Source organism: Neopelma chrysocephalum, unplaced genomic scaffold (assembly GCF_003984885.1).
Source record: "Neopelma chrysocephalum unplaced genomic scaffold, ASM398488v2 Primary Assembly neopelma1_45, whole genome shotgun sequence".
Lineage (NCBI taxonomy): Eukaryota > Metazoa > Chordata > Aves > Passeriformes > Pipridae > Neopelma > Neopelma chrysocephalum.
In genome coordinates, this window is record NW_020897704.1 from 9,159,801 (window position 1) to 9,182,877 (window position 23,077).

Consider the following 23,077-nt stretch of genomic DNA (forward strand, 5'->3'; position numbering starts at 1 on the left):
ATTTAAGCAAATGTTTTCAGTGTATCTGATGTTAAAAGGTAAAAAATGGAAAGAAAACAGCTCCCAAAGTGGCCAAAGTGTTTACTTCCAAACAGAAAATGACTACCAACATATCAAGTTTTATCCAGTGAATTTTTAAGTTTATTACTTAATGACCTTATTTGAAACTAATCATGCATTCTGAAACATTTCTCCTTAATATGCAATTTGTCTGTCTCAATTTAAAATGACCCCATAAGTAATAACAAATTGAGATGTGTACTGTATGTAAAGCAGCAGTGAGATAGTGGATCTATATCCACTTTGAGCTCTCCGGAAGTTTACTTCCTATTAGTGAGAATGATGGTCTTGGTGCCTGGCCTGAAAATTTACAAATATGTGGGATTAAGAATACCTTGGGTGAATAACAAGGAGAAGAAAAACAAAACTGCAGGCAAACATGAAAGGAAGTGACCATTTGGAGAAGCATAAGGGAAGCCTGAAGGACTACTAGAAGTAAGGGCAAATGAGGACAAAAGACCAACAGAAGAGAACACTGGTAGAGAAGGACAAAGGAAAGAAAATTGCTAACAATTGTTTATTGGAAATTTTGATGTAATCAGAAAAAAAGAATAACAAGATTTTGTCTGTTCAAACATGGGTAAATATGTTCTTTCAAACAGAGACAGATACATGTGAAAATGTTAAAATATCTTAAATCAAAATTAACTGAAAAATTGAACATGAAAATACATTTTTTGCTCTTTTGTACCCTAAGCCAGATTTCATACCTACAATTTTGAGTACACTTTTAGTGTTGGTTGAAAATAATCACTTTACATAAGTTTTTGACTAATTTAGCATAATAGAACTTTATTTTAACATGACAGATTTTAGTAAAAGGAACATGCTAAAAAAATGAATTAGATATTGCATGGTAAATTTTAAGGGCAAGCTGTTTCTGCCTATTTTTTACAATTTAAAGCAGAGATGGAAAAACAAGTATTTATTTTCCTACTGATGAACAGACCTACACAAGAACGTGAGAATGTCAAAACATTCCTTCAAGGCTATGGTTCTGTGCAGAAGTAGCCCTACTGACTTCAGTGGAACTATTCATGTGGAAGAAACCCACATGCTGGATGTGTTTTCAAAAAACATATATCTGATTAGGTTTTTCAATATACAAATCTTCAATTTTTATCTTCTTTTGTTTTTTGTAAATTATGTTCTGAATATCATGGATACCAGGACATGGAAGATGAGGAAGTGCTGAAGGGAAATATTTGCTTTGCTAGCAAATGGTTCATAAACATGAGAACAGAACATGCAATACAAACAAAAGGACAATAAACTCTTATCCCAAACCATATTAACAGATCTTTCAACATATATTTAAAAAAAACCCAACTGTTGCCATTAGCAACTTAAGAGCACACTTGGACACATTTTTTTACAGACTCTTCAAATTAAAAAAAAAAAACCTGAAAATAAACGTTGTGTACCAGTAAACAGTTATTGTGGCCTTCACAGAAGGTTCTATTCTAATCCTGTTGAATTACAAGTCAGCCACACTGTTTCAAGCAAAAAGAAAAGCATCCAGTAACATAAAATATATTTACTTACTGTTCCAGAATTAACGTACTTTTTCTTTTTTCCTTTTTTCTTTGGATTTATTACCTAGAAACACAGATACAAACATCAAAGCAGTGAGATCTAATATAAAGATAAGTGTTTACAATATTTTCAGTGCAGAACATAGTCTATTTTCAGTGGATTCTCAGTGTATTTTTACATAATATTGCATTACCCATGCATCTCGATGCTGGGATATATGCATGTTGAAAAAACAGCAAATTTATCTTCATGGTACCTGTCAGGTAAGTCTGGCTGGTGTTCACATTTGACAAATAAGGGACTGGGGCAACAGAGGTGAGAACGTTCATTATATCTGAGTGCTCAAACACTTCAAATTTTCACAAGGTTCTGCATTTTTCTGCATTCCTGATCCCAGGGTTTCAGTATCCCGTGTCACTACTTTGTCATTTCACAATGCACCTCTTCACAATCCAGTTAATCTGTTTCCATGTTCTCATCAGTATTATCTGAGAAACATGTGAGCTGTTCTATTCCCAGTTTCTGTATCTGGTGCAATGACATATCTGCTGACAGGAAGAGCCATTGGGGACACAGATCATACTGTGTCAGAAATTATTTCCTGAAAATGGCAAAGACCACCACCTGACTGTGGAGTTGTGGGGGCTCAATGCACTCCCCACACCCAAGAATCTTCATGGAACTGGACTACAAAGCATTAAACAGTTTTCTTGAATGTCTGGAACCTACACCTATAAAATTTCTCATTGTAGCCAACAATAAAAATTGTATTCCTTATGAGTACCTACCCATTCAAAGGCAAGTCTTAGACAATTTTATTACATACATACATTAAAATGTACTCCTGAATTTTTCAGAAATGCACATGGAATTAGAAGCAAAACATTATTTTGGTATTTAGGTCGCTCAACTGTATAACTAGGAAACTCAAATCCTTGTGGCTTACTGCCAAGTTTTACTGTAAACTACTCGCAGATGTTCTGTGAATGATAAGGAATTAAAACATTCCCCATTGAAATGTTAGTCACTTATCTGCTGTAAAATACTTAAACTATTTTGCCTGAAAATGGAAAAAATAGAAATACATGTCTTCCGAAAATTCTCACCCCTTAACCAAAATGAAATTACATTTAAAGATCCTACTCCTTGCACAACACAGAAAAGCCATGAAACGTAAGGCAGGAACAGATAACCATCATTTGAGGTCTTCTCAAACAGGCTAAACAAGTGACTCTTTCTTTCCCTCCAGTATGGCACACTGTTATACAGTAAGTATTCTTCAAAGTTTTTACTCCCTTACATGCATATAAGCCCTTTAACACTTAGAAAATCCCAAGTAACTCCTCCTCTCCATTTAACAGTGCTTTGACTGGCAAGCAATGGATTATATCAGTGTTATTAAACAATGGTTATTAAACAATGCAGTAACTCTTGTTGAACCAAAATCTTAGCCAGAAAGCGAGTCCTGTTGACAATTGTCTGGAAGAGGGAAATGAAGGTAACAGACTGCCTGTCTGCCCTGTGGCAGTTTATTCACTGCTCTCCAGAATTTAATGGTCAGGCCTGAATTAGCAGCATATTGCTTGCCAGCAGTCATTAAATGCCAAAAAGGAGATTCATCGGAACTTTCTGCTTCAGGTAACTTGACAACTGGCTTCTTAATAATTGCAAGGAACTACACTAGAGCTTGGAGTGAAATATCATGGGAAAAAAGGCATCTACTTGGGAGCAAAGATGAATTAAACAACAGCTTGTTTCTCTCCTATAATTCCAGGTACTATAATTGTTATAATATTGATGTATTTTTTCAAATTTCAGATAACTTTGTAAATTAAACAAAATTTTTTAGCCTCTGAAAGTCTTACACCCCTGCAGGAACCTAGGAAGCTACATGAACTCTTACCTATTAAAAAAAGTTCAATTAAAAAGAGCTTGCTCTAGCAGATTCTTCCTAATCTGAAAATATGGGACACTCACTCAAACACAAACTTCTCTACCTGCCTTGGGTTAGTTTGTAAATGCAAAACATTTTACAAAGAATTTGTTCAGTCTCTTTTGTTCTGATACGTTATGGACTAATCAAGTCGAAGCAGTACATGGAGGACTGCAATGTAGGGAGGTAAACATAAGATGCTCAGGAGATGTATGCTGATGCTGGGAGTATGATATTAATACTATATCTAAGAAACTGAAAAATTACTTAAGATGTTATGACAGAATAGTCGTAATAGGGTAGGAGTCACAACACACGAGGACATCTCCACTGCATACAGTAATCTGTGTTGTTACACTATCCATAGGAAACTTCTTAAATTACAGTAACTCTGGGGTTGATTTTGGATCTAAATAAGAAAAAAAACCCCATGTCTTTGTCCTGCTCTGCACAGCAGCACCTCTTTAAAACAGAATTGCAGCACACAATTGGAGCACCCTCCTTCCCTTCCTTCCATTAGTGCTTACCTAAACCATTGTAGTTGTTATCACTTACATTAGGAATATGAAAGTTGACAAAACAACGAGGTTTAATGACAGTAATCTGAGACCAATTAAAGGATAGCTTAAGGAATGACAAAGATCTGCACACTATACAGAAAAAAACATGCTACAGCCACATAGGCTTGTCTTCTCATTATTGGCAAGAATATCTTTCCATTGTTTTCAATGTTTTCCACTGCTGTTTTCTCATTCATTTCCTGAAAGAGAGCAAATACTCATAGTACTTACCTCATACACATTGAACTGAGATTGCCCTCTTGACAGCTCTCTGTAACTTGTTGTGAATTCTCCAATGAAATCATGGCTGTATGAAAAAAAAAAGGGTTTCAAATACATAGCATTTAGTAATTTAAACATGTATTTTAACTATTTATGAAAAAGAGAAGCATGGCCAATATGAACTGACACCCAAGAAAGGAGCAATGGCAACAGATAGAATTTGCTTAAAAATCTTTATTTCTCCCTCTGTTGTGTGTTCACTCTATTAGTAATACAAATGTAGAGGTGGAAAGTATTAGATTAAATCTTGACAGCTTTTGCTCATTTCTGCACAATGAGGACTATGTTGTAAATCAGTGATTGACCCCAAAGTAAGCTTACAGAATCCAAAAAAACAGAGTGGGCTGCCAAAGACCATCACCATTTCCTCACTGGACGACCACTGGCACTACAGACTCTCAACTATGTGCGAGACCATGTGAGAGAAGGGGATTACAAAAAAAAGTAACAAACCAGAAAAGACCAGCCCTATCAATTTGTGTAACATGACGTTTGAATGGTACCTAAATTTCAGGGAAAGACCCAAAACTTATTTCCCGTCTGTGAGGAGAAAAGCAACCCACTGAGGCTACTCGGCTTATGGTATTAGACACCACCGGAAAGCAGATCTTAACCTAACAGTAAAGCAGTGGCTATCAAACTTCTTTCTAAATTCTACTCCTGCTCCAAGAATACATTTGGCACTCCTGTGCTGTCATTCACATTTTGAAAACCGCTTTGTCAACTCTTAAACAGGGGCTGGCATGCTGTCAAGGACCCACTGTGAGCAGAGTGGCCAGAGGGAGTGTAGTGGATGAAGCATTGCTGAGAAAGGCCAGACTGGGGTCAGGGAACTGGGGCACAGAAACCTTGTGGTTTCTGTGGCAAAGTGACTGATCTGCGAGTTCATATGTCTCAGGTACCTGGAGTGGAAGCGAATGCAGGGGTGAGTACCTAAAGTCAGCTACACACCGTCCAGCAGTCACAGAATCATACAATCAACTGGGTTGAAAAGACCTCTGAGATCAGCAAGTCCAACCCTTGATCCAACACTGCCGTGGTTACTAGATCATGGCACTAAGTGCCACATCCAGTCTCATCTTAAAAACCTTCAGGGATGGTGAATCCACCACCTCCCTGGGGAGCCCATTCCAGTGTTTGATTACTCTCTCTGTAAAAAATTTCTCCCTAATATCCAACCTAAACCTCCCCTGGCACAGCTTAAGACCGTGCCCTCTTGTCCTACTGCTGGTTGCCTGGGAGAAGAGACCAATACCCACCTGGCTACAACCTCCTTTCAGGAAGTTGTAGAGACTGATGAGGTTTCCCCTGAGCCTCCTCTTTTCCAGGCTAAACAGCCCCAGCTCCCTCAGCCTCTCCTGATAGGACTTGTGCTCAAGTCCCTTCACCAGCCTAGTTGCTGTTCTCTGGACCTGCTCCAGCATCTCAATATCCTTCCTGAACTGAGGGGCCCAGAATTGGACACAGTATTCTAGGTGTGGCCTCACCAGCGCTGAGTACAGGGGAAGAATCACTTCCCTGGTCCTGCTGGCCACACTGTTCCTGATACAGGCCAGGATGCCATTGGCCTCCTTCCTTGGCCACCTGGGCACACTGCTGGCTCATGTTCAGCTTCCTGTCAAAGTCACCAGACCTGTTTCCATTCTCCACTCTGCCCAGCTGAACTTTGCTCACTGCTGCTCCAAATTTTCCCAGCTGTGCCCTAGCAAGGCATTGTATTTCCTCTACATGCTGCCTCCGCATCTGGTGAGCTATGAAACTAACTTTTTTACTTTCCCTCCAATGGTAAACTAGAATAGGAAGTCAAAGTTTTATGACTTTGTGACTTGTAAAACTTGTTTTTAAGAAATACAGCACATTTCTAATTAAGTTATAAATATTAACAGCAAATTTAAATAAATCTGAATGTTGCAAGAAGAGGAAAAATGGAAACAATACATAAGAACATGAAATTTCTTTTGCTTTGTTCATAATGAAATGAAATTAAATGAACAAAATCACACCTCAAATATAAATCTTATTTTCTGAAATCAGCAGGAATTCACAAAATATGTAAACCAAACAACTGAAAGGTCCAGTCATCATACTAATGCACATGAAATAAGCAAAGCATTCTGTAATAAGTTTGTGAAATACTATATGGTGAAGATATTCCTGAGTAGTCAGTTTCAGAATGGACCACCTCCCACGAAACACTCCCCTTTCAGTTTGGAGATAAAGAAATTGCTTCCAAGACAGAAAAAGACTTTCCTTAAGAAACAAATTTTGATGAAATGCTCTCCAGACTGCAATGCTATTTAACCAGGGAACAGAGGAAGCCATCCATACATGCTATGGTACTTGAGTTCCATGTGGCCTGGAGCACATAAGGTGTATTTAACCTTGGGTAGCCATGGTACTGGATAAAAATGCATATTGGTAAAACTGGAACCTTTCCCTTTCGTAACAGTTCTAACCTTATATTTTGAAGTGAGCTTGTATATTTCGAAGGCAGAAATTCAAACAATAGCTTAATGACTACCTACAAACATGCTGTAGCAAACAGGAAACATAAGCAATTCTAGACAGGACTGTCTCTGGGGAGCCAAAAAAATCAATACTGCTTAAAAGTTATTGCTTCTTTAATTGTAAGAGACACTGGAAAGTCTCCTTTCCTTGTGGCTATATGCAAACACTGACAAGACCAGAGCTAGAAAGATATAATTCCTCTGAAATAATCACATTAAAAAGGTATGAGCATATAAAACCAGTATCAGAGCCCTCTGCACTTAAAAGATCATCAGCTTGGATCTTAACACTCGGTATTCAGGTGGATGTGTGCCCCTTCCCTAGGCTGGCTCTGAATGATGAGTGCCTGTTGGGCAAAATTTGCCTTTGCCAGATGTATAATTCAAAGAAAAACACAGTACTGATGCCTCCCAATATCAATGGTCACGCTTCACCAAGTGGATCTCCTTATTAGTCTCTGGATTGAGAATCCAAAATAGTTATTCTCTTTGTGCTCCTAACACCAAATAATCCTAGATATACAGACTTTTGTCCATGAATGGTATATCAGAACACTGAACCAAAGACTCTTAGAACACAAAAGTATCACTTATAGCCCACCTCCCTAAATCTTCCACTTTTAGTCCTATGTTTTGAAGTGCTGAAAATCACTTTAAAACTTGTATTAACTTTGAATTTTTTAATTATCTAAAGGGAAAAAAATAGAGGAAAGGACAATCATAATCAGAAATATGTCAATGAGTAAGGGAAAAACGCAATAATTTAAAAATCAACTATCTAGTTGGAGAAGGAGAATGAAAAGGGAGGACAAAAAATAAGGTGAAAGAGCCTAGAATCTGAGATTTAAAATCTCTCCTGCAGTGTTGAGATTCTCAGACGAATGGTTCAGTGGCCCCAGGTTAGCACAGCAATATTTACAGCTTTAAAACTCAAGAATAACCACTTCTTGTACATAACAGCCATATCAAGACTATGAAATGGCTTTTGCACCATGTATGCTAAGGAATATTTTTTTCTGAAACTAAGTGAAAAAGCCTTCAGAGAGAAATAAAAACATCAGAGTATTGATGATGTGAAGTTGCACGTTATCTTATTTTTTCCTTCTGTTATACCTGTCTGCAAGTACTTCACTGATAAGGACACTCAAAAAAACCCCAAACATGACTGTTTCACACAAGCGGGCTTGTCCAAAGTAAGAAAACTACCTTTCGTGACTTCTTACGGCATCGAATATTTTGGGTTTTGTCCCAGCTCTTAGTGACAATAAAAGGTATCAATTAGAACAAGTGATCCACATTTTGACAATTTTTGAGCAAAAACTGGTTTGAGACAAAGAAACTTTTAATATTTAATAGTGTTAATGTAACAAGGAGCCTGTATTACTTTCAGTCAAGAAATTCTAAGTGATGTTTGAAAATAAATGAGTTATTTGATAATGATATTACATGATGACAATTACTCTTAAGAATGTAATTTAGGAACATGACAGTAAGAAGCTCCACCCAAAGCAACGTGGTGCTGCTTTTTTCAAAACACAGATAACACAGAATGAGGAAAAGGGAAAAAAACTTATTAGTCAAGACTCTGGAAGTCAGAATCAGGTCAAGTCAAGATTCAGAAATCAAGTATATGCACAGTAATGTTTCCTTCCTGATTGCAGAACAGCCTGCAAAATTCAGTATAACTTGCTTTGCTATCTAGAGAGCAGGCAATCTTTCAAAGGTTGTCCCTGCCCAGTCTGCACATCTTTGGAGTAAACAGATTCAGCATAGTCAGGTGATCAGCTTTCTATAAACAACTGTTTATAGAAAGAGTCCATCAAAAATGGAAATTAATATAAACTGAGTAACAGCAGACTTGTACAAAAAATTGTTAGAGTAGTTCTTGAATGGGATTCATTTCAGATACACCTGGCAATGAAAAGTTAAATTAGGCCATTAGGTTCTCACTATGATCACTAGTAAGAGACAAGCACCACCAACTGCCAATTTATTCCAGGTAGGATGGATTCAATCAGACCCTTTTCCCCTGTGAGCTACTGAAGTAGCTTAAATGATTAGTTCAATCTACTTGTCTGATTTTTACATTGTCTGAAGTTACATGAGATGAGTGCTGTCTCATCTTTCAGAGGAATTTAACATACAAGATGTCGGTGTTCTGCCTGCTTCTAAATTGAAAAAAGACAGAAAGCAAAAAGTCAAAAAAATTCATACAATTAGAATAAAAAGGAACACACGTAAATAGTATCCTTCAGATTTTGTTTTTATAGATATTAATTTTATAAGTATTCAAATTGTGATGTGAGCAAAAGCAGATAATCTTTCGAACTGTTTGAGAGTAGAGAGGCTAATGATTGCCTAAAATCCACAGTATGTTGAAGATTTCACTCAGAATTGCAGTCACACCATATTATTTGTCACATTTCTTCCTTTTCTTCTTAACTTTACCAAATTTTGAAAAAATGGGATAGCATATGGGGCTTGATATCTTGAAAAAATATAATCCTTATTTTTAATTAACTTGGCAATATAATTAACTTTTCATTGTTAGTTTATTTTCAAAAAATATTGTAGCTTATACACAAAAGTACAAATATATCAAATTTTCAAGGATTTTGCAAATATCAGTGAGGAAAGGATGTTAACAGAAATTCTAACAGGGATGCAGTGATTTTTTGCATATGCCTTTGTTAATTTAAATATACTTATTTTAATTGACAGAATATGTTATTTTTCCTCTCCAGGGAACATCTGATTAAGAAGGACGAATTTGGACTAGCAGGTATTTATAGAGGGCAAATATGTGATAAGAATGCTTATAAATCAACAGGCTTCAAGACGGAACCAAAAAGACAAAATCATAATTTGAGAAAGCTAAATATGCTTTTGGATCTTGTCAGCAAGGAAATGAAAGGTAGCACAGGATAAGTTTGCCTGTTACAGTTAAAAGATCCATTGCCACAGAAGCACAATATCTATAATACTAAAAGCAAATTGCATCGGTACTATTAAAGACATTACTGTAAAATTAATTAATAATATTATAAATCAAAATGCACGTGTATTTTTTTATCCATATATTTTGAAATATAAACTAAGATTAATAGGAAATAATTAAGACAGACCAACTTAAAGGTAAATAGAATCAACATATTATTATATTACTCTTAGTTCTAGCACCTTGATTTACGAGTTTCTATCCAAAGTATTAAGATACAAGTTCAGACATTTTTAAAAGAATAGGAGGTATCAATCCAGTGTTTTAAAAAGTAATTCTACCTTGTTTATCAGAATAAAGGCAATTTGAAAGGCTAATTTCTTCAGAAAAAAAACGTACAGTCAGTACAGAATAATAGCAGATATCCCTCCAAAATTTAGTAACAGAAAATCCAGGGATATTCCACGGTCCTCTTTCCAGCAACAGAGTTATATAAAACTCAGGTCTTCCAACTCTAGAGTTTATAACAATGTTTTGATAAAGACAGACATTAAAATGAACATTCAAACACAATCTGAAATTAAGACAATTAATAGGTGGCTTCTACATTGCCATATCTAGGCAACCATGAAGTAGCAATTGCAGGCACATGCATTTTGTCATACTTGAAAAGCAACAGTTTATAAAGCAGTGTTTTAAGCAAAAGAAAGTAGATTATAAAACAGATGATGCCTCTCTTCATACAGGTACATTAACTGGTAACATGAGAGTCACAAAACTGATTTTACAGATCATAAAGCATTCCATCTTGCTTGTTCCATGGATGAATATACACACAGCATGTTTGAAATAGGCATCAGTATTTCCCACAACTGGAAAATAAAAAATAACTGTATCACAGCAGAACTCTTTTCCTAATACCTGTACCCCTAAATATTGGAAAATAACATTCTCTAATCATGTTCTGGACACTAAATATTTATACTTTTTAAAATGTGTATAAGTATGCACAGATAACCATAAAGTTTAACAACAGAACTAATGTCTTACCTTCCATCTCTATCCCAGTCATACACTTCTACTTTAATCGTCCTGAAATTAAAAAAATAAATCAACAACAGGACCTTATTAAAACATACGTTAAAATGTACACGCATTGCCTTTAAGTTTAATGGCATAGGGGTGCATCAGTTGTGCCAAATCCAGAAAGCAGAATTTTTCAGTCATTTCTCATAGGGCAGCAAATAGCCAATCACTCAGGTTATACAACACATCTTCATAAATTACTAATAAAATACAGTTGAAACTAAGGAAGCACATTGGAAGTTCAGCCAATATATTTTGCTTGCTGATGCTCTGAATTTTCTGTTTTATAATAAATGATTCTTTAAAACTTAAATTATTATCACAGTTTTTAAAAATACATTTTGTCTGTTTCCTTATGAGTAATGTGAACCTCTGAGGACAGCTCTAACTATTCTTGCTTCAGGGATTACTGGGAAACAGATAAAATGTAGAAAACAAAAATTTATCTTGTAAAGGTTCAACCTTACTTTACATACTTAGCTGAAGAGTGGATTTCTTAAAATTCAAATACTACAGAGCCTATTATCATGATCTTCATTAATGAAACAGTAAACATACATGAGGATGGGGATAGTATATAGCTTTATTTATCTCCTTTTGCTACAGAAAGTGTACATAGATATGTCAATTCAACAATCAGTAACAGTGAATCCTATCTGGCCTAAAATGAATTGAACATGGGATAAAAAAATAACACCTCCAGACCTCCTATATTTTAAGCAACAACTTAACTTCCTTTTATTCTTCAGAACAGTTTCATGTGAAGTCATCAGGTCAGTGGTATTAAGACCAGGGACAGAAATCTAAGCAATTACTTTTAATATGTTTCCATGGAAGCTGCTCCCCATCCCTCCAATTACATACAGTCAAATACATGTTGAATATTTTTTTTACCAGGAAGAGACTCTTTGAGGATAAGGTTGATCAACAGCTGATATTATATACACCAAGAAATTAATACCTAGTTGTTTTCACATTTTTTATGATATTCCAAAATAGGTAGAGTTACTTTATCTGGATGTTTCTCTTTCCAACTCAAATTTAAAGGCTCTGGCCACATCATTTGTTATATTTTATAGCCCTTGTGGAATTCAGTTTGGGTTTAAGTTACCTTAGAATGAAAGCTGATAAAAGTGAAAGTTATTTTGTGGAATGAAGTGAAGAACAGCTCCAAACCTACTTTATCCCACCAAGTATTTGACTTTTGAAAGGAAATCGCATTTAATTTAGTAAAAAGAGGTAATATCACAGTTTTTTCCCTAGAGAACCATTATTTTATTACAGGTTTCAAAACCTGTTACTATTAAGATAGTTAGGACACACTACTAAGTTAAGATTCATATAAGGTTTAGTGGGATTTAAGTTTTGAATTATGATGCAAATCTGTGTTCAAATAGCCAAATCATCTCAGCAAGAAAACTTAAATTATTAAAATAAATTCTTAAGAATATCAAGATAAATAGTGCAGTGTCCAGAGACTAGCTTCATGAGTACTATTTTGCCTATGCATTATGCACATAAACCCAACCTCAAGTTAAAAATTCTATTTGATTAGAATGTACTTATTATGAAATTGCTGCATTTTATTGCACCTAATTGAGAGAGTAACCAACAAGGCCATTCTTAAGAAGTCTAAAAATATCCATCGTTACTCAACTAATTTGCCTGTTATAATTGGTAAAATATTGATTAAAAACATGGTATTACCATTCAAAGATGGATCTTTTTGCATGGGATCACTGAAAACTTCAAATCTGAAGACGATTACCTTCTGTGTTTCTCATCTACTCACCTATGTATTTCAAAGGCTTTCATTTATTAGCATTCTCTGCCATTACAATGTCACTGAAGGAAGACAGACCATCATTGTTTTTCATTGAAATACTATTAAAAAATACTCGCACACACTAGTCACAGTGGCCATTCTTTAAATTAGTCTTTTCTTTCTGTTTCTAAATCACACCACATAGAGCAAAGAATTTTTTCCAGAAATCACCACTAGCATTTCCTACAGATTTAGCATATTTGCTTTATTTTTCCTAATTCTTTAATGTGACAAATGGTTTTGAACACCTATTATCCTTTCAAAATGTTGATTAAATAACACCAGGAACTGAAGTGTATGGAAAAGATCATATATAAAAGAATACATGAGTTAAGGGGGGGGGGGGGGAAGAAAGCTTAAGCTATAGCTTACCGGTCATAGTCTCCATTACACAACGCTCTGACAGATATCTTGAATGCCTGCCACACTGGATTTAATGTATTTTTTACAACTTCTGTTTTGTGGCAGATTGTAAAACTGTAAGTAAAAAAAGAATATGTATTGCATTTATTTACTTCTTCTTTTGTGTCATCTAACATGGAATCAAAAGAGCTGTAATCTGTAATAATTCATACAATGTCCGTATAAAATTTAAAAAAAAAAGAAACACAGTGAAATTATGAAGGGCAGACTGAAGAAGACAGACTCATTTGAGAGAGATTACAGAGTAGAGTGCTAAACAACTCTAAATCTAAAATGTTTTTACCCAAAACTTCAACAAGAATTAAAACCATTCAGTGAGTTATTTCAGGCAAGAGCAGTCTCCATCCCACTTGCTTAAATAGACCTTGTACAGCCAGGAATCAGTCACAGACCCAGAAAGAAAGTGTCTTGTAAGGATTTGACTCTTGCTTAGCACATTAAGAAACTGAGCCAAGGGAGTGATGGCTTTTGGATTCTTATTCCCTATTTTATGTCCAAGATTTTTTTAACCAAGGCTGTCTCAGGTAAAACATATAAGCTTCTGTGAGATCCCATGATCACCTTCTCTCAAGTGAAATACAGTGAAGTGGTTTAATGCATTCTGCTTTCTCTAAATGATGCAAAATTGAAATTTATCTTTTAAACTCGCATCTTGGGGACTGAATTGTTCAAAAGAAAACAGGAGGCAAGGTCACTGGTGAAATCACTACTGGTGAAATTCCTCATACAGTTGTAACTAAAGTTGTCCTTTGGGGGAATATCCTCCTCACATTCCAAAGGCCTATGTTTTTATCCTGGCTATGATTCAGAAGACATGCCTGAAGATAAGAAACAGAAAAGGAAGCATCCCTCTGCCACAGGTGCAGAATTACTGTCCCAACTTCCTGCCGTTTTCAGGAGACCAATGAAGAATCAGTGGCTCAACATTCACCTTTTGGAACGAAAGTGGAGAAGCATGGCATGCAAGGCCAGGAGAAACTGCATATACCAGTACTCCCAGAGAAATTCCACCACTGACCTTAATACCACGCACAAAGGAGCCATAACTCCTCCAGGCTTGCAATTTAAGATATTCAGTATTTATTCAGGAAACTGTTCCTAAAATCTGCCTCCGAGAGGAAAAGTGCAAGGGACAGACACAGATACTCATACATAGGTTTACGTAAACAACATAAGCTTTTGGTTTGGGGTGAGGTGAGGACTTTCAGTTTCCAAGAAAACTTAACCTGCCAGTAGAGACTCACATAGGCACTGTGTTGACCAGTGCATGTCAAGTCTTAGCAGTAGAACAGAAGAGATTAGTCTACTTTAACAAATTAAAGCATGAATGTAGCAAACAGCCATTTATAAAAAATAAAAAAACTCTTTTTAGGGTACTTTTGAATTCTATTTCCTAGAACACTGTTAAAAAGTTAAAAGATATTTCCAAATTTGCAGTATAAAATGTCTTTATTAAACACAATTTCTAAGCGTTAATATATTTTGCATCTACAATTTTCTTGGAGAATTCTATTTAATTTAAAGGCATACTATATCTTAGCAAAAGTAACACTATTTAGCTATTTTATTACAATTAAGTTGTTTAATGTTTAGCAGCAAAATACTTAACAGGCACCTACCTGCCATCTTCATTGCTTCGAAGAAATACAAGGAAAGGATCAGATTTCCCGAAGAAGTCCTTCTTGTCTAGTTTGTTTGCACAAAATTGCATTAAAACTGAATCCTGGAAAACATTTCCAAACACATGAAAGACAAGAAGCTAGCTGAGAGACATCAGCATGGATTTATAAAGGGGAAAATTCATGCCTGATGAACTGGAAACCTTTGTTCATGAAGTGAGGGGAAACTAGTGGATGTTGTTTATTCATGACCTTAGCATGGCCTTAGACACTGTCTCCCACAAAATCCTTGTTCACAAACTAATGAATTACAGACTAGAAAACTGTCAGAAATGGACCAAGAATGTTGAATATCTTCATTAATGGCCTGGATGATGGGACAGAGCAGATCCTCAGCAAGTTTGTAAACAACACAAAACTAGAAGCAGCAGTTTATACAACAGATGGTTGTGCTCCCATTCAGAAGCATCTGTACAGGCTGGAAAAACTAACCAACATCAACCTCATGGAGCTCAACAGAGGGAAATATCAGGTACTGCACTTGGAGGGGAATAACCCCATACACCTGCACAGGCTGCAAGGCCAACTAGCTGGCAAGCAGCACTACAGAAAAAGACCAGGGGGTCTTGGTGGACATGAAGTTGACCAGTGTGCCCTTAGCAGCAAAGAAGGCCAACAGCTTCCTGGGCTACCTTAGGAAGAGTGTTGACAGAAAGTTGAAGGAAGTGACTCAACACTGGTGAGGCCACTCCTGGAGCACTATTCTAGTCTCATCAGTACAAGAAAGACATGAACATACTGAAGCAATTCCAGCAAATGGGTCACTAAAACGATTAAGGGATTGGACCATCTCTCATCTGAGGAGAGCTGGAATTATATAGCCTGGAAAAGAGAAGGCTTGGGGGATCTTATGAATTTATATAAATACCTCATGGGAGAGAGAAAACAGACTCTGCTTAGTGGTATCCAGTGGAAGAACAAGTGGCAATAGGTACATAGTTGAAATGCAAGAAATGCCATTTAAATACAAAGAAAAGCCTTTTTATTGTGAGTGTGGCAAAACACTGAAACAGAGAGATTGTAGAGCTGGCTTGGACTTAAAACCCAGCTGCATAGAGCCCTGAGCAACCTGCTCTAAGAAGAGCAGGAGGGTTGGACTAGACAATCTCCCAAGGTCTTTTCCAACCTCAGTAATTCAGTGATTCCAAAACTCTTTGCCATTCTGAACATGAGATATAAAAGTTTGACTAAAGTATAAAACCCCAGAAGATCAGATAAGAATTAATCCAAATAATAAATAAACTTAGGTAGGAAAATATCACAGACAAAGTAAGTGACACATGGTGAGACAGAGCAAGAGACTGTGAGAGAGCAAGTACATGAAAGAGCATGACAGAGAATGCAAAAGAGAGCAAGAGAGAGAGATTGAACATCACGTTCTGCTTCTTTCTGCTTCTTCTATCTAAAACTAAGAGCAACTTCTATGAAAAAGATATCCTAACTTCTACATAAATCGCAGAATGCAAATCATAAAATAATTTCCATTTTGGATTTGAAAAAGTAACAAACACACTTACTCGGCAACAGCCTAGTTCCTCTGCTGTTACTATGACTGTTCCACATTTCTTCCCAGGAATTCCCCTGCAAGAAAATACAACTACATCACCTCAGTTCCTTAATATCATGTATGAAAGTTACAACTGACACAGCACAAGGTAAGCTTTTAAGTCACAAAGCTGATGGCATGAAATAAAGTTTCCCTTTTCTGCCACTTGTGTCCCATTGATGTTTCATTTAGAGATGACTCTACAACTGATTTGTGAAAAGCATCCTTTTGCAAATCTTCATTAAACAAAATACCTAAAATATATTTAAAACTATACATGAGGCTTATTTTACAACATTTATTTTGAAATGTCTATGAACATGAATAATCTTACCATCATTTTTGCAACAGGAGTTGCAAAATAAATTATAATTCACTCAGACAGCAATTAAAAACATGCTGCTTCAACACCAGAAAGCACAAAACAGTTCCTTAGCATAAAGAACAACAGAGGAACAGAAAAGCCACATGTAATTTGATAATTCAGTGCTACCAGCCTTTTGGAGGGGGACACACTCAGCATGGATGGTGGGGGGAAGTACAAATATTGAGATGCAACTTTTTGCATAATGCTATACTATAAATGAAAAGCTCTGTAATATCCTAGTGTCTACTAGTGTGCCCATTAGCACACACCTTGGCACATACTTCCATATTTTTTTCAAAACTAATGCTATTCCTTATGCTCACTTTATTTCTAGTTCTTTATTCTTTATGCCTTTCTTGAAAATAATGATTTCAATAAAATTACTTTCCACATTATTTTTTACACATTAAAGTAAAAACATTTACAAATTTATTGTATTTTTTAGGTTTTTCTAAGAGAACTAGAGGGCACTCCTGTACTTCTGTTTTGACAAAACATTAATATAACACTTACTGTTGTTCATTTGCTTCCTTAATATTTTTGAACTTTTCTACAATGCTCTACAACTTTAAATAAGTTTAGCACACATAGTATAATAAAAAACTGGAGGGAAAATAGTTCCTGGAAGCAGATAAGAGTTTAGAAATTATGAATATAGGAGCAAATATTGATGCAAATCTATCCCAGCTCACTGAAACTTGTTCAGATGTTAATGATCAAGTTTATAAAAAATAAATCTGGGAATGCTGCTTCTATATCACTGTACTCATTTGCCAGTGATCAGATTGATACATGACTGCTCTTCAAGATCTCCTCAGTACTATATTGCAAGTCTGAATTTCAAAAGGAAAACAGTGGATATGGAAACTATTCAAGTTTTTATTGTGAAATTTTTAACAATAATTCAACATATATACTATACTTATGGCTCTCTTCCAATTAATGCTGTATGACTCATAAAATACAATACTTTCAGAAAAAACAGGAGAATTTTCTTCAAATAACAGAAAAGAAGAATCTGATCATTCCAACGGTTATACATTCACAGTTCACAGTTTTGTCAATATCTTCAAATCATATGGTTCTAAATCTGTCACCCTTCAATAGCTCAAGACTGGAAATTACCCATTTTAGCCTCTGAAGCAATGAGATATTGAAATTGAAATCTCAGATTTTCTAAAGAAGAAAAAGCTGCATTTTTTATTTTGTAACTTCTTCTTGAGGCTTCAAAAACTTCTGAAATTTTGTAGTAACAGCATTTCCTTACATGGAAAATGTTCCAAGGTACAAAGGACTATGATTTTGGCTTTGACAGGGAAGGAAGAAAAGGAAATCTCAGGAGTGTACTAAAAAATCAAAAGCTCCCTGCACCACAATTCCATAGGTTATGCCAAGTCAAATAGAAAGCACCAGTATCAGAATTACCACCATGCGAACCAAAATTCTTCCTACTGAAGTATTTCAGCCCAGTTAATGGTGCCATTGTATTTGAGACCTAGCGTGGGCAGTGATAGTACTTGAAGAAAAAACATGGAACATTTTCTTTAGTATGAAAAGTCAAATAGATTTATCCAACTTCCAAAAAATTACTGTGTCAGCTGCTTGATGGTAAGAAAACCAACTCTGATCATCTCCTGAAGAGCTGGAGGCCTGAAGTAAACTGTTGATAAGCAAAGCCCATTTCTGACAAACTGGTACCAAGCAGTTGCCACTTGATAGAGAACTTTGTGCTACCTTGCCGGCAGTTACAACACATGGCAGTTGACATCTGCCTGTCTCAAACTGAGATTTGCACATGAAGACATTTATGCAAAGACACGCATTTCACCTTAAGAACATGAAGGCCAAGAGATGTCCAGCCCTAAGAGATACAGGTGTCTGGAATTATCACTCTGAAGGATGGGGGGGACTGGAGAAGCAATCTTCTGAAGATATTTGGGTGGGTATGTCAGAAAAAAAATGAATTCTTGACTTTTGAGTAGATACGAAAAGTACAGACATAGTCATATCTGAAAGCACCTGGGGTAAGCTTTGGCTTGACGTATCACCAAGGTTCTTGAGCACCTGGGCCCCTGGTGGCCTAGTGGTTAGCATGCAGGACTCTCACTGCTGCGACCCAGGTTCGAATCCCAAGTCCCCCGGGCAGATGGTAGCTCGTTAGCCCTGTGAGGCCATCCATCTATGAGAAGGTCACTCTAAACAAACCTACGTCCTGAGGACCTCACTGCCATTGTCCAAGCTTGCTTGGCCCCGGCAGATGAACCTTAGGATTAAAGGGTGGGCTCAGTTCAGCGCAGGCTGTGTCTCACCTAAAAAATCCATTGCGCAGGCTGGAAAGGTAAAAGACCTTTCCCCAAATCTTCGTTCGCGAAGACTGGCCATTATTATTATTTGAGCACCTGGGCCTTATAAAACAAGGATGATATTAACATGATATAACCAGTCCTGGCTGGTGAAGAGGTAAAATGCTTAATCAAGATTAGCACAGAATTTCTCTACAGAAAAAAAAGTTCTCATTATTCAGAAACTCTACAAAAAACTCTACCAAAAGACCTCTACAGTTTGTGACACTATTAAGTACAAACTTTGTATGCCTGTCTTTAGTCTACAAGTATCAAAAAAGTACTGGACCATTTGCAGACACTAAAGAATTTGTTCCCTTACAAACCATTCATTAAGAAAAAAATACTTAAATGTAAAGTCAGCACCCTGACAAAAACTTCAGTGACCACAGATCAAGAAAATTGAACAAACTTTAACTAGCAATAATGCCCTGTAAGAAAATAACAAAATAATTCTAAGCTGGTTTTACCACTGTACAAAAAAAAAAAAAAATTACTTGGAGGTTCAGCAGTACAGACCAGTTTTTCTAATTGGCAGAGAAATACTGACTAATATTACCCTGAAGATGAGTATGTAAGAGGTCCACCTGTTTAATTCCAGAGTGTAAGGCCATTGCCCATCTTCTTTAGCTCCCGGGGATAGCTGTATTGAGCTGCCCTGGAATTGGTTCTATTGCACTGAAGTGATAACGGAAAAGTCATGTTCAGGCAACCAATTTCTTAGGGTAAATTTCTCTGGAAAGGGTTACACATCAGGGTTTTTGAGGTAATAATGAGGCAAATCTGTATTGTATAACCCCTGTCAACTCCACACTCAGTGCCAGTGACCTGACACTTTAATATAGAAAATGTGCCATTCTAAGTGTGACCAGACTGGAAACTGAACAAACATATAAAACAAAAAGCAAAGAAGATCTACATTTCAGTGGGTCCTACTGGTTTGAAAGTCCAGAACCTGTAGGTTCTCTGCAGTGATCACCTCTTTTCAGAGACTATTTGAGCAGGCAAATAATCTGACTGTTAGAGGAACAGAACATACAACCATTATCAAATGAAAGGTTTTCAACAATACCCGCATGTCTCTAGAAAAGACACAGTCTTGAGGAGTAATTACTGTCACCTTAGAACAAATGATTCCACAACTGAGACACCATATCTGCAGCACCTAGAGAAGTTTGAAAGGACACTCTGAAGACTACTTGGGCTTTCACAAGGACTGAAAGGAGAACCTTTACAGAGTTGGTGAAAGACTCAGAGAAAGATTACAATTTATGTGGGAATTCAAACCTGACAGGTTAAAAAGAGCCCCCAGTTTTGCAAGCTGAAATTGCAATGAGGCAGAGGATGGAACATGTTTCAGATCATTCAAAAATTTACAGCCTTACCCCTGAATTTACAGAGCCTAGCCCTCTGGCAGTCACGCACGCAGATAAAAGGATAGGACAAATATCTAGGAAGTCCCAATTCCAGGATTCAGATGTTTTTTCTATCAATTATGTCCACAGCAAGATGACAGGAGAAAGAACTTCCCAAAATAGGCCAGCTGGCTCCATTACAGCCTCATTAGCATGCAGTGGCACTGTGAATAACTAGCATAGAATGCTCATTAAGCTTTGCAATGGCTCTGCCTCCTCATTAAAGGGAATCCCTACAGGAATGCACTTTAGTAGATCCTGAAAAAGACATTGCTCAGAGTTATGAATGTGGCTAGCATCTTCTCTCTAGGAAGACAGAACATGAAAATATCTAATTCTGGATAATGTCTGAGCAGGGGACACTCTCTTGAGAGAAAAATGAAACATATAATTTCTGGAAGTAGATGTATCTGCACATTATCCTTTCATGGTAATACAATTGCAGTATGCAAGGCCAGTCAGAGTAAGTCTTACATATGGAGCTTGTCTTGAGAAGGCATTTAATGAATCTAGTAACCCAATAGGTAAACAGAGCAAACATTCCTTTTAAAATATCAGATTCTCCGTTTCACTTGCTTTGAATTTACTAGATTTATTTTCCAAGAGAAATTATGCAAAGCAGATGTTCACCTCTGCACCTGGCCAGTCTGTTAAATAAAGTGCAACACTAAAGTACATCCTTGAACAAAAATACTCATAGTCACAGAGATAACAGGCTACCACACTACAGTACTGGGAATAAGAGTCTTCTGTGACAGACTGCATTGAATTCAAAGCCCTTAATGGTGTCAGAAACAGAGAGAGAGTTTGAGGAGACATCCTCATACCCGCTAAGAACAAATACTGTCGGGTTCACACAAGGAGGCGTGATCCACTAGTGCTTGTAATACCAATGAAACTGCAACTCTTGCACATCATGAAGGCAAAGAAGAAAAACATGCGTTGTGTATCTTTGGTACTTACCCTGAAGACTAGTGTGAAGTATGTGTCAACCTGCCTCACAGACCACTGCATTTGCGACCCTCTAGGCTTGAAATGTTTTACCTTAAATTTTATGAAGGACAAGACTATCCTTTCATGGTATACTACCTATGGGAACTTTTCAATCTGACTTGGAATTGAACAGCTCACAGCAGCCATGGAGTCCTGAATTGTATATGACTTTTGTAAATGTCCAAAGTAGACAGATCTGAAGAATAAGCTTCAAGTCTTCCTAATTTTCATTTTGAAAGAATGTCAGAGCTTATTTGAATGCCAATCAGAGAATGGAATCCAAGCTTCTCAAGCTGATTAAGTAAAAAAGTGCCACTTCTGTAGGGTAGCTGATTGGGACTAAAACAGCACCAAGCACTCTCTTCTGTGTACATCCATTGACAGAGAACAGAAAAGGCAAAATGTTAATGAACTTCAGAAACACGGCGAAAAGAAAAAGCTTTCTTGTTTCAACTCAAAGATCATAAAGAGCATTCATGTTATGTGAACATGGACTTGACTTTGTAGAGAGTTGAATTCTTGTTTGAATATTAAGAGACATTAAACACACACCTATAAGCAAACAATCCTAAAATGCAATGCAATTGTTGAATGAATAAATTCAAACAGAAACGTCTCCTAGACCCTAACATATTCAAGACTTCCGAGAGTCCAGAGTGAGCAGTCAACCAGGCAGAGTTGTCTAGCCACTGCACTGCCAAAAGCACCGATGTCAAAAAAGCACCATTGACAAAATAAAATCTGAATGCTGTGAAGAACTGATAACTAGTCATAAACAGTTTCTCATTAACTGCACCACATACAAAAAAAGGAAGCTATATTTCAAAATCTTTCAGGGGGACAACTGGTTTGGGTCCATTTAGTAACTGCCATTCAACAGAGTATCAGAAGTCGGACCTGAACAATGCTTGTTTACCCAAGAGAAAATGTATTACACAGGCCAATACAACTGTGAAATAAGACCTTTTTTCCACAGAATTTTCACTGACATCTTTTCCATTCTCACAGCTAATTTCAAACTTTAAACTTCATCTGTTACTCATTTCAGACTTCACTTAGCCTGTACCAAGAGATAACGAACTGCCAAATGGATGATTTTTAATCTACATGTTTAAAATAAATTTCAGAAATTTTATCAGAAAAAAATGTGTAGTGTGCTGAATAATTTAAAACTTTGAGGGTAGAACTACAAAGACCTTCAAGAAGTCAGTAAGATTCATTTTAAACTTAGGATGGGTGCCTTCAAAGTCAGCAGCTTTGTCTAACCAAGTCACCACAAGCTTCCAGTAGAATCAACTGACAACTAGTCAAACCCGTCCATGGAGCTGTGACAATGCAGTTTGCTGTGGCAGTTAGCACAAGTTAGGCCTAGACAGTGAAAAGTCAGTAAACTTTGTTTTAGTAGAAGTAAACAAAATAGTGCCAATCAACAAGATGCTGTTTCTGTGCTCCAGTAGAAGTCAAACTACGCAGCCAACCTGCTCACCATCAAGAACTGAAAACACACCAGAACAAGTAGTGAGTGTGTGTTGCCATCCCACGGTGCTGAGGCACTGGCTCTGCTGGGACAGCCCTGCAGCTGGGC

General features: G+C 36.7%; 1 protein-coding gene across 2 annotated transcripts in view; it reads right to left on the minus strand.

Moving 5' to 3' along the window:
* The window catches only part of CPNE8 (copine 8), a 109,275-nt gene that overhangs the window by 52,694 nt on the left and 33,504 nt on the right, over window positions 1–23,077 (minus strand). For both annotated transcript variants that reach the window (XM_027679287.1, XM_027679286.1), the window contains exons 7-12: window positions 16,347–16,410; window positions 14,770–14,873; window positions 13,100–13,204; window positions 10,867–10,908; window positions 4,321–4,396; window positions 1,606–1,659 (exon numbers count right to left, since the gene is read on the minus strand). In XM_027679287.1, the coding sequence (XP_027535088.1) occupies window positions 1,606–1,659; window positions 4,321–4,396; window positions 10,867–10,908; window positions 13,100–13,204; window positions 14,770–14,873; window positions 16,347–16,410 (445 nt within the window). The remainder of the gene's footprint in view (window positions 1–1,605; window positions 1,660–4,320; window positions 4,397–10,866; window positions 10,909–13,099; window positions 13,205–14,769; window positions 14,874–16,346; window positions 16,411–23,077) is intronic.